General features: G+C 40.0%; 1 protein-coding gene across 2 annotated transcripts in view; it reads left to right on the top strand.

Annotated features, from left to right (window-relative positions):
- LOC132378963 (uncharacterized) overlaps nt 1-8932 on the top strand; it is a 73410-nt gene extending 64478 nt beyond the window's left edge. For both annotated transcript variants that reach the window (XM_059946351.1, XM_059946352.1), the window contains one exon: nt 7908-8932. In XM_059946351.1, the coding sequence (XP_059802334.1) occupies nt 7908-8159 (252 nt within the window). In that variant the 3' untranslated portion in view covers nt 8160-8932. The remainder of the gene's footprint in view (nt 1-7907) is intronic.
- The last annotated feature ends 3515 nt before the right edge of the window (nt 8933-12447 follow it).

Genomic DNA, 12447 nt, shown 5'->3' with positions numbered 1-12447 from the left:
GGTTGGACCTGGAAGGTTTTGACATTTGCAGAAAAGGTTGAATATAATAATATCACAGTCTTTCCTTGTCAATCAGGTTTGCTAATTGTGATTAATTTAGTGAGGTTATTTGTATGTAGATATCCTCCACATTGCACTGTAGGTTCATACTATTTTGCTTTTGTTTGAGGAGGTCACTGCAATTTTTATTTTCCATGCTCTTTACAGGGACTGTTTTCTGAGTAAATTGACTTTGTTTACTGTGCAACAGAGTGTTTAATATGAGTCAAACATTCTGCTGCACCTCCAGCTCATTGGCTGGAACATCATTGATTAAAAAATATGAAGATAAGAATCACCTTAATTCTGTAACCTTTAATACTTTTTACAAACAATAAAACTATTGACCCCAACTTTGAAAGCTTGAATGATCCCCAACCTGTAGCTTTTGGGGAAAGAGTTCCAGAGTTCTCCTTCAGTTTGTTGAAGAAACGCTTCCTGAGATACCATGTCTAATTCCAAGCCTACATCCCTTGTTCTGGATTTAGCTATAGATAGGGGTATAGTTTCTTTTTCTCGACCTTAACAACTCATTTAATGATCTTAAGTACTATAGATAGAACATCCCTTAACATTCTATATTCAAAGGAATGCAAACCTTTTCAATGTGTGTTGTCCTCATAAATTACCTACTTATCCAAGTATCACTCTGTCAGATTTGCACTAAACCCACATAAAGTGCACCATCTGAAATTAGTTTAGCCTCCTGAGGTTGGACTAGGACAGGCAACTGGCTATGTTCGCTCCTTGGAACTATTCAGGAACAGCTTCTTCTCCTCTGCCATCTGATTTCTGAACCCATGAACACTAACTCACTGCCCTCACCCTAACCATCCTGCCCCTCCACCACTTCCTGAAGTCAATGACCAGGTGTTCTGTTTTGCTGAGGAATACAGCATTACTGAAAACAGCTGTATTCTCCACTGATAACCTGAACAAGAGGTGGAGCAATGGGCGGTGGAAACATTCCACAGCTCGGTACTACAGAACTTCAGCTAGATAACCAGTTCAGCTGAATTTTTATGAAGTTATTTTACAGGGAGTGTCAGGTTCACCAGTTCTTGGGCACCAATGGGAATGGGAATATTAAAGAACGCTTGCACTGTGGCATGGCAACAAATAGCTATTAACTTGCCAGCATGTTACACATATGATGATTAATCAGAATTCTGGAAATTCTTTATAATTATAAATAACTTCGGTGTTACTTGGCTTTTGGTGGAGCAGGACAGTTTCTTTGTATTGTTCTTTCTACATGTGAGGATGTAACATTTCAGAAATGGTTCGTCATTATGTGGAAAAAAATGCGTGGAAATTTCTCAGTAGCACTTAATTCCTAGAATTCCCTAAGTGGATAAGTCTGTGTTTTTTAGTAAATTCTAACATCTCCCAGATAATCCTTCCTTTCTGATATCTAGTGCAGCCACACTCCATGGTAATAGAACTTCTTCTAGGACCTCTAGATTTATCACTGATGGGATCTCTAGATTTATTTCTTTCACGTTTCATCAGGGTGCCAGAGGCAGCCAAACATTAGTGATATCCAGAAAGCAGAGAGCCTAGTGGTCCCACTAACAAGTATCATACATCTGACCTGTATTTTGTCTTCCATCAAGGCTAAGGTTAGGAATATCTCGTGGAGATCCTATCAGTAAGGATTGGTTCACCTTGCGTGTTATTCATCGTCAATAAAACTCTTAAGAGTTTTGCTGTTTTGTTTATTTGTTCTTGGTTTGGATTCAATTCTTATTCTTGGGAATAAGTCTTGAGGAAGCAGACAGGCAGCAGAAGGACTTGGATTGGGAGAATGGACAAAAAAGTGGCAGATGGAATTGTGTTGGGAAGTGTATGGTCTTGCACTTTGGTAGCAGAAATGAAAGGGTAGACTATTTATTAAATGAAGAGAAAATACAAAAAATGGAGGTGCAAAGGAACTTGGGAGTCTTTGTGTGGGATTCCCCAAAGGTTAATTTGCAGGTTAAATCTGTGTTGAGGAAGGCAAATGTGACGTTAGCATTCATTTCAAGAGGACTAGAATATAAAAGCAAGGATGTAATGTTGAGACTTTATAAAGCACCAGTGAGGTCTCAGCTGGAATACTGTAAGCAGTTTTGGGCTCCTTATCTAAGAAAGGATGTGTTGACATTAGAGAGGGTTCAAAGGAGGTTCTCAGAAATGATTCTGGGATTGTAAGGCTTGTCATTTGAGGAACGTTTGATGGTTCTGGACCTCTACTCACTGAAATTCAGAAGAATGAGGGGTGACCTTAGTGAAATATATTGAAAGTTGAAAGGCCTCAATGAAGTGGACGTGGAGAGGATGTTTCCAATGGTGTGGGAGTCTAAGACCAGAGGGCAGCCTTAGCATTGAGTGATGTCCTTTTAGAATGGACATGAGGAGGAATTTCTTTAGCCAGAGAGTGGTGAATCTGTGGAATTCATTGCTGCTAGTAGTTGTGGAGGCCAAGTCATTGGGTATATTTAAGGCAGTGATTGATAGATTCTTGATTAGTCAGAGCATGAAGTGATACAAGGAGAAGGCAGGAGATCGGGGTTGAGAAGGAAAGTGGATCAGCCATGGTGAAATGGTGGAGCAGACTCAATGGGTCGAATGGCCTAATTGTACTCTGATATCTTGTGGTATTATAGTCTTATTCCCAAACTCTCCTTCCTTTCTCTTCAGACCTTCAGATACATATTCGCAGGCTAATCAGGTAAACAAAGTTTGAAGGAATGTCCAGGAAGTCAATTCACCTTTGTCACTTTTTAAAAACATCCTGCTCCAAATAACTGGTTTTATCACTTAAACCAGCTAACAATTTATTTATTGACAACACTGGATCCACCAAAGGTTTGGAGGAGGGGTGGAGTGTATGACTCAAGGCAATTAATATACAGTAAATAAAATAATCTGGTCATGTTAAGTGATGTTGCTCTCACCAGCACTTATTAATCAAAATCCTTTGTGGGAACAGTTTCCATCTCTCAAGGGGCCCCTCCACAGTAAAGGCACATTCAGTTGGTTTGAAGAGCTGTGTATTTAACAAGTCAGTAAAAGGATCTAGGTGACACTCAACTTTGGTAGTGCTGGTCCTTCCTAATCAGACTATTGATCAGGTGAGCTTCAGAATAGGCACGAAGGCTATGCATCTCACTGCCTGCAGCCATAAGACCATAGGAAATTGGAACATAATTAAGCTATTTGATGCATCAAGTCTGCTCTGCCATTCAATCATGGCTTTTTTTAATAACCCTATTCTCCTGCCTTCTCCCTGTAATCCTCATGCACAGCCAATGATTTAGCTTCCACAGCTCTCTGAGACAATGGATTTCACAAATTCACCAGAACCTCTGGCTGAAGAAATTCCTCCTCGTCTCAGTTTTAAAGGGATGTCTCTCATTCTGAGGCTGTCTCTTCAGGTCCTAGGTCCTCCTATTAATGGAAACATCCTCTCAAACTCCAATATTAATGGTTGCCATTCAACTTTTGAAGACACCAAGGGAATGTATAATCAAGGTTGTATGCGGTTAGTCTTTTTCCTACAGGGTTGGCACAATATCAATAAGGGAAAAATTAATAGGAATATTAAGGGCACTCTTCCAAAATCGCGGCTTTGAGTACTAACCTTTCTGGAATTACCTTGCGGCAGGTCAGCAAGTAAAACAGATATTGGATTTTGATGGCAGTGAGATGGTAGGACAGAAGGTGTCAGATCTGCCGAAACCACCATGAAGCTGAGAATCGGTAAAGAAAGCCATGAGGGGAGGATGCAATGTCCAAGAGTGAAGGACAGCCTGTTCAGAGAATCATTGGACCATTGGACAGTGACTTGGCATACTCAGAGAATGGAAATATTCATGCCTCAATAGTGAGCAGTTCAGTAGAAGAGTCCATAATCTGCTTGGACTCGGTTACAATTCCAGGATAATGGCTATCCTATTACAAACATCCACATGCAGGTGAAAGGAGACGTGCTGGTATGAGATAGCATCCAGTGAGGCCGCTCAGACAGTAGTAATGCAGAGGCTGAGGCTGTGCAAATTCTGAGGAACAGCTGTGTCTGAGACGTCTGTCATTTACAAAATTGTTTAACAGTCTGAATCAAGCACAGATTGAGCTGAATGCTTGAAGAGTGGGTGCAGTTCATGTGATGGATAGTCACTTCCCATTCCCCAAAAGGGCTTATTGCTAGCTTCAGCACTGCGGCAAAAACCATCTTAAGGGTCACGAGGTTTGTTGTTCTTTGAGGTAAATTGCTTCTTAGCACAGCAACAGAGATTGGTCAAGGTTCAAGATATTTCTTGTATAATAAGTTAAATTTCTAACTAGTATTCTTTGCACACATTCTTGGCTTACAAGGAGAAGGCAGGAGATTGGGGTTCAGAGGGATAATAGAAAAGTCACGATAGAATGGCAGAGCAGACTCGATGGGCCAAATGACCTAATTCTGTTCCTATGTCTTCTTGACTTCTAGCATGTATACTTTGCTCACCTTCTTGACTTAATCAAGAGAAACAATGGGGTGATATTCCTAGTTAAACTCTGACCCAATCAAAAATATGATCACATCAACCTAGTTAATCTATGGTCTAATCAAGAGAAACACGAGGGTCCATATTGTATCTCATGAAACATTCCACCTGGCCTGATAAGGTGATTATCATATATCATATTATAATTATGATATAATATGATTATAATATGAGATATAATATGATTATCATTATAATATCATATACTGATAATGCCAGTTAATAGGACAATGTTACAGGCAGGCAGGGAGCAACATTCTCTAAGGAGTACGAGATAGAGAATGGAACTCCACGGGAGTGTGTGCAGCACACTTTTCATAATATTATGATTAGTGATATTTTCTTAAATGTTATTTCAGACAGTTCCATTTTGTTATACGCTGATGATGGTACAATGTGGAAGAAAGTCTAATATAAATTATCTCTTTATTAATGAAGTAGAGGAATGGGTCATGGGTGGGGGTTTAAATTTTCTGCAGGAAAGACTCAAGTTATTTGTTTTTCTAAAAGGAGCATTATTCTTACAATTGATCTAAGGTTGTATGATAGAACTCTTAAACAAGAGTCAGTGATAAAGTTTCTAGATATGTGGATGGACAAAAGGCAAACCTAGAAGGAGCATGTGAATGAAATTCTGGAGAAGTATGAAAAAGCCCTCCAGGTTTTCAAGTACTTAGTTGGGTGTAATTGGGTTGTGAGTGGGAGGTCATTTACACAAATGTATTTTGCTTTATTCATACCTGTCTGATTATGGATGAGTTGTTTCTGGGTCAGCCCCACCAGTGATCTTGAAGCCTCTAGATACAGTTCAAATACAAGCATTGGATTATGTTATAATGCTTTCAAATCATCCCCAGTTTCAGCATTACTGGTAGGAATGGGTGATTTGCCTTTATAGCTATACAGGTTACAGTTAGCCGTGGTTTCTTGGGTTAATGTAAGAGGACAAAAGTTGGTCATCCAATATTGGCAACATTAGTTGAGTATTAGGGACACATCATTGCAGGTTCTTCAGATTTGGGTGGATAGGAAATGAATGGGCACAGAATTTTAGCCTGTATGACATAGTATGTGGTCCCAGTGTATCTCTTTCTGCCACTCCATGGTTTTTCCCTTTGTCTGTGGTTAATTTAGTTCTTCAAAAAAAAAATCAAGATGAAAATCAGTTGGACAGGTAGTTTGGCAATATTTGCAAGGCAGGTATTGTAGTTTCTTGTATATCTATACAAGGTTTAAAAGATCCAGTGATCTTACTTTCTATTTAAGTTCCAAAGTTTCAAATGGCTATTAAGAAGAGGTTATCAGACAAAGTATCAGTATTCGTGTCTGAGATGGTTGCTATTATTTTAGCCTTGGATTGAGTTGAAGAAGTACACCCTCATTGTCTACTTCTTAGCTCTGATTCATCCTTGGCTTTGACATCTATTAAAACAGGTACTTCAAAATTTAGTCCATACATTCTATTAGAGATTGTACAACACCTATTGAGGCTGTAGGTCTACACTAGTGTGTCCATTTCTTATGGGTCCCTGCCCATGTTGGGGTTGACGGAAATGAGGTGGTAGATATTCTAGCTAAGCAGTCCTTAAAAATTAAGGTTGTAAATATAGTGGCGCATTTCCATAAAGGGGACGAAAGTCATAATTAAAAAGTATATTTAATAATTGCGGCAACAAAGTTGGGATAAGGAAAAGAAAGGGCAGCATACTATATAAAATTTGAAGGATGGTGGGAGCTCAAATGGGAGATAGGTATAACAAGAAGGAAGAAGTTATACTTGCATATTTATGTATTGGACACATTAGGTTGAATAATTTGTTGTTCCAAACTAATATATCTGGTACGGGCATTTGTATGGAGTGCACTTGTCTGGAAACAGTGCAGTTCTTCTGTAGGTTCTTCCAATTTGTAAGCATTATATTGGTGTTTGGAAATCCTTTGTAAGTTATAAATCTATGTTAAGGATTATGCCTCAAAACTAAATGTGGTTCACTTACTAGAAGTGTAAGTATCTCCTCCTTGGGGGAGGGGTTGGGGTCATGGGGATCCACTGCTCGAAATAGATGCACTCAGGAAGAGAATAAAAAACAGTGAAGTAAACTAGTCTTTGAAGTGTGCGCTTTGAAGTGTGCGTTGAATAAGCACAACTTCTCTAAAGTGAGAGCATCTGTAGATACTGACACCAGGTGGAGCTTAGTCTTCACAAAAGCTTTGCACTCATGAATGGTTCATCACATTTAAAAACTCTAAACAGAGGTGTGAATTTTACCGGACTGATCAGAGAGAATGAGAGAGGTTAAGGCAGAATTAGAGATGTTCCAAAAATGGAGGAAGATCTGGTGTCCACAGAGTGAAAATCAAGATGCAAGATCAGGCTCAAGAAGCAATCAAGTAGAGTTAGTTGTGATCGTGTTCATGATATTCAGTAATTAATCAGATACGGTAATTCATTGTACTGAGTGATCAGAATTATTAATATGTGCTAAGTTTGATGTTGCCATTTAGAACACGTAATACAATATATTTAATATTTTGCATATATGGAGATAATGAATGTTAAGGTAGTCACATCAGAAAGGGATATGAGATCAGATACGGTTGGAGAAGTGAGTCACTGGAATTACTGATGCCTGGAGTGGACATCCCAGGTGTTAAGCAGGATTTGCATAGAAAGAATTTTATAGTTGAGTAAAGTAAGAGACTGAGTGTTAATGTTTGATTACATTTTAAAGTTTCTGAAAATAATTATTAATTTGGATGAATCAAAGTATATAAATAACTAATATTATTGTTATGATTGCAATATATATTGCATTAAGGTAATGCAATGCCTTCCAAAAGAAAAGCAATATATTGCAATAATTGATGGTTTGCATGCATTTTTACTTATTGAAAGAGGAAGGATAGTTAACAAGTGTACATTTAATGTAAATATATCTTTAAGAAGAGAGTGTAGCATGTGATAAGACTTTGGGTGCTTCATTGTACTAGTTGATGGTTAATTGATTCCATTGACTGATGTTCCTGGTAACTCCACCTCTGATATTGGTTCTTGTATGTTACATCACTAACAAACCGCAGTGATTTTATTGCAAGAGTGACCCAGTTAAGAAACCATTGGGTCAGAACATTTTATTGTATTTATTTCATGCTGTTTTAAATACTGGTGGAGATGGGGAAAGAGGTATTTGACCTAGAGGGTGGTATTAGGAAGGGCATCCTGTACTGACTTTCCTCACAATAAATCAGACACAGCTGCAAGTACCTTCACCGGAGACAGCATGTTTTCACCTTTTGCTATAGTGCAGAATTTAAAACAGTGTTTCTCGTTGGCAGGTGAGGAAGAAGCAGGTCCAGCTCTTCCCTCTTTTTGAAGACTATGATTGTCAGAACATTGGCAGTGTGACACAGTCACAGTTCCACCGTGTACTGAATGAGCTGACTCTGGATGATGTACTGAGCTTCAGGGATATCTGTGTCCTAATGCAAAGGTTCCGGGTGAAGGTTGGCACCGGTGACAATGTCAACTACATTGCATTCTGTGATGCTGTGTACGACGCAGCCAACATGGACAAGAGGATACCCTAGCTCTGAGCTTGGTGGAACACTACCTCTCCTCTTTCTTTTCTATCCCCACACTGTGACTCTCATTCAAAAGAAATGATTCAATATTGAAAACAAAGGAGGAAAATCACAGTTTTTTAAAGTAACTTTGTTAGTTCCCAGCCAACAAAGGACATAAAGATATTTTGCATTTTGAACTTCTCTGATTACTTTCATAAAATTTAGCAATTCAGTTCTAGGTGTGTTGTCAGTATGTGATTTTTCTAATACTGTTCTACTGAACTAAAATTTTATATTCTTTGCAATACATAGAGGTGTTAAACTAAAGTCCAGTGTACACTGATTTGACTACTGCTAATTTGCTTGGAATTTTGACCAATATTCATCCCTCAGCCAACAGTGTGGCAAGAGCAGGCGGTCTCATCATTTTCCATTAACGTTCTTGTTGTTTGTCTTCTGGCTGCCATACTTATTATAGAAGTAATAACATAATTGTGGGATCACGCCGTAGCATAGTAGTTTGCACAATGCTTTTGAGTACCAGTGACCAAGGTTCAATTCCCACTGTTGCCTGTAAGGAGTTTGTATGTCCTCCCCACGCCACATGGGTTTCCACCAGGTGTTCTCAATCCAAAGCCGCACTGTCTGGTAGGTTAATTGGTCATTGTAAATTGCCCCGTGATTAGGCCAGGATTAACTCGGAGGATTGCTGGGTGGTGTGGCTCAAAGGGCCAGAAGGGCCTATTCCCAGTTGTATCTCAATAAATAATTAAATAAAATTGGGAAGGATTTGGGGACATCTTCAGGTGCTTTATTTGTGTTTAGGGGAGGACCTCAAAGGGTTCTTGTAATAATTGGTGGCTAAAGCAGTGATCTCTGCTTTAATCTCACAAACCCACACATAGCAGCTGAATGCCTTGAGAAATATCATGGACTTTATCTGGTCAGGAGAGAAATGAGAGGTGAGCTACACGTTCCAATGGCACTGCATTAAAACATATGAACAATTTCATCTACCTACACCCATAGCTCAAGTGCTGAATCCTACACATCTCCTGCAGCATGTCACAGTAGTTAAAAACTAGAACAGCACTTATTTGGAGGTAGCTCTGAGGGTGGAGAGAATCATAACTATAGAGTAGCTCCTATTTAACCTGAGGGAACACTCTGAGGAAATGTGGCAGATTCAAATTGGGCCCTCTTGGTCAATAGAGTGCAGTATAAATTTGGCCAGCCAGCCAGTTTTTAATCATCCAGTAAGGTTTCTTGTAATTCCATAGTGACATTAAAAAGCTACTCAGGTTTGGTTGCCTGGAGATTATCAGCAGCAACTGCACTGAATGGAAAGCTTTGTCAAAAGCAGTTGCACTGAGTGGAACTCACGGTGGATCTTTGGTGAGGGAAATCCACTTGGATTGCTCTTGCTTCCAATGAGAAGGAGCTGCCTCCTTTCAGATTTCCTGCCATCCCTCCCTGCCCCTTACTGTGAGAGACTACACTACTGGTGCCTGTCTGCCAATGGATGATGGGCTTTGAATTGCTCATCTGCTTGAGTCATGCTTAGTTTCATGGGTTGAGGTAGGATGAAGCAATGAGGAGGTGCGTTAGGGCCACTTCTTTGACTGTCCCTGCAAGGGTACAAGGAATTATTGTAAGCAGCCAATCAATTTTCATCAATAGTAGGTACTTAGAGGAGCAAGCGATCAGCTGGAGGAACTCTGTGGACCAAGCAACATCTGTGGGAGGAAAGGTAGTGACATTTTGGGTTGAATCCTGGCATCAGGGCTGATGCTTGTTGCTCCTGATTCCAGCCTCTGTGGTCTCTTGCATCTCCCCTGGACATTAGTACCAAGCACACATGATGACAAGATTGGAAATGCAGTTAAATTCAATGATGCATTCTAGTGATGGATCTTGGTTTTAACCCGTGATTATCTTGGACGAATAAATATTTGCCAGTTTCCTGGACTGATTGCTGATAATTGTGTAAATAGTGCCCAGCTGACTAATTGGAAGTATTTCTTACTGTAATGTTGATGTGCTCAGATGAGAAAGGTCCAGTGTGAAGAAAGCTACTTGGCACATCCTGATTGGTTCAGTCCTAATCTTTGAGTAATTTAGCATTAGATCTCACCTTGGGATGACTCATACCCAGTGAAGTGAAGGGAACTTCCTGATACAGAGTATTGTGCCGTCTTAATGTCTGTGCTGGCCAAAAGATTGTTCCCACGGTCTTTTCCCCTTTGCTGTGCATATATACATATCTATGCAGTGAGTCAAGCAGCTTCTCAAAAATCAACTGAGATGGAAACTTTCTTCAGGGTTTATAATGAGATATCTTAATTGTGAAAAGATATTGCTGTTTCAAGGGCAAGTAAAGAGTGGTTGGAGATATGTCTTTCAAATCAAATAGAAACTAACCTGTGCAGGAAATAATATGAAAAAACAGCTTATGTATAGGAAGTGATGTTCATGGTAAATGAATGGCATCTCAAGAGATTGGAACACTTACTGTTTGGTTTCCATACTGAAACTAAAAGTCAAGTGATCATTTCATTAAGTCCTTTAGAAAAAGAAGGACAATCTCAGAGACTGGTCTTGGAAGCAGTCTGACTGCACCATCTTTAACTGTTCTCACTTTGAAAATGTCATCCTTGGAGACATACATGCTCATGGTAATGTCAGGTGAGCAGCAAGGTGACATGATGCCTACCTGGAATGACAATTGGGTGAGTTTCCTCTGAAGTGAGTTGTGCCTTCTTAAAATGTCCTCCAAATCTCAGTAGCCTCCTCAGAGTCCAAGAATAAGACAGAGTTGGCTAAGGGGATTTTGTTTTGAGAGAGGCTCCTGCTTTGTGATGTACTGCACTTCCTCTGAATAAACCTGTCTTTGAACAACAAGAAGGATTCAGTTGCTCAGTGCTGAGAGATTACTTCCAAATATGCCAAACATTGCAAAGGCTATCTTTGGCTTATTTTGTTAAGGAATGTGTTGTGGGTCAGCAAGATATGCAGGGCCAGTGAACCATGAAGTGAGGGGGAACTGATTAGCTTGGAGCCCACCAGTGGCATGATCAGCCAGGCTGAGATCAGTAGAAGCATTGTTCCATTGCCCTTCCTGGGTTGATCACTCGCCATGTTAGATTCTACTATGTACATGCGTAGAAGCTCCTTGTTTCATTAATACATAAACTGCACAACCTTGCTGTTGGTTAAGAAAAACTTGATATCACTTAGTTCTGTGTCCAGCTCTCAGTTTTTCATCTCTGCCATCTTAACTGCTAGAACAAAGCCCTGAGTTCGAGCCTTGGTATGGTGAGGTCTGCTTTGGCAGCAAGCTTTGCCTTGAACAGGATGAATCCAATGTCACTATATCCAGCAGAGTCTATGTCCTTTGGGCATGCACCAGCAACAATAGTTTTAGATGATGACAGAAGATGCAGGACACTTTCTTTTGGGCCGTAGGTAGTAGAATTGTTATGTACCTTCTTGGAATTTTCTGGTCTATGAGATCCTGAAGGGAAGAACACTGCTGCCACTGCTCATGTTTCTGTTTAGGGACATCCCATCCACAAGTGTCCAAAGTAAGATCTCTTAACATGAAGCATTCCTGGATACTGACTGGAACAGCAAATTGAAGAGGGTTGAATAGACTGTTGATAAACATGAAGAAATCTGCAGATGCTGGAAATTCAAACAACACACACAGAATACTGGTGGAACACAGCAGGCCAGGCAGCATCTGTAAGGAGAAGCACTGTCGACGTTTCGGGCTGAGACCCTTCGTCAGGCCAATTGACTGTTGATAGTCGATACCACGTCACAATGCATAATGGGGTTTTTCAGTATCAGTGAACTAGAAAGTAAAGGTGTTGGAAATGAGGTCCCACCCAAGGCCCAGACTGTGCTGTATAGGAGGGAAATTCTGCCCACAATCAAGATTCTATAAACCCTTGGCTAGATCTTCAGAAATATTGTATGACCTCAGCACTGTTGGATGTGATTTTATGCAGCCTGAGATTAGACTGTGCCAACATGTCTTACATTGCTTTCAGCATACTGACTACTACTTCTGTACGAGAGAAAGATTTAGGACCATCATCAACATAGATATGCTTCTCTATGTACATAGATATGCTTCTCTATGTAGATGTGTGCTTCAGTCCTGAATTTCTTCTCTCTCTCAATACCGTAGCTGTCCTTTTAAGGCCATAGATGGCCACAGCTGGCAAAGAACAGTAACCAAACACATGAACTTTCATTCAGTTCTCCAGAATCTCATTGTCCAGTTGGTAGTCATGAAACCATAAGG

This window comes from Hypanus sabinus, chromosome 21 (genome assembly GCF_030144855.1).
Source record: "Hypanus sabinus isolate sHypSab1 chromosome 21, sHypSab1.hap1, whole genome shotgun sequence".
Taxonomy (NCBI): domain Eukaryota; kingdom Metazoa; phylum Chordata; class Chondrichthyes; order Myliobatiformes; family Dasyatidae; genus Hypanus; species Hypanus sabinus.
The sequence above is the reverse complement of the archived record's forward strand: the minus strand, read 5'-3'. Positions and strand labels throughout refer to the sequence as shown.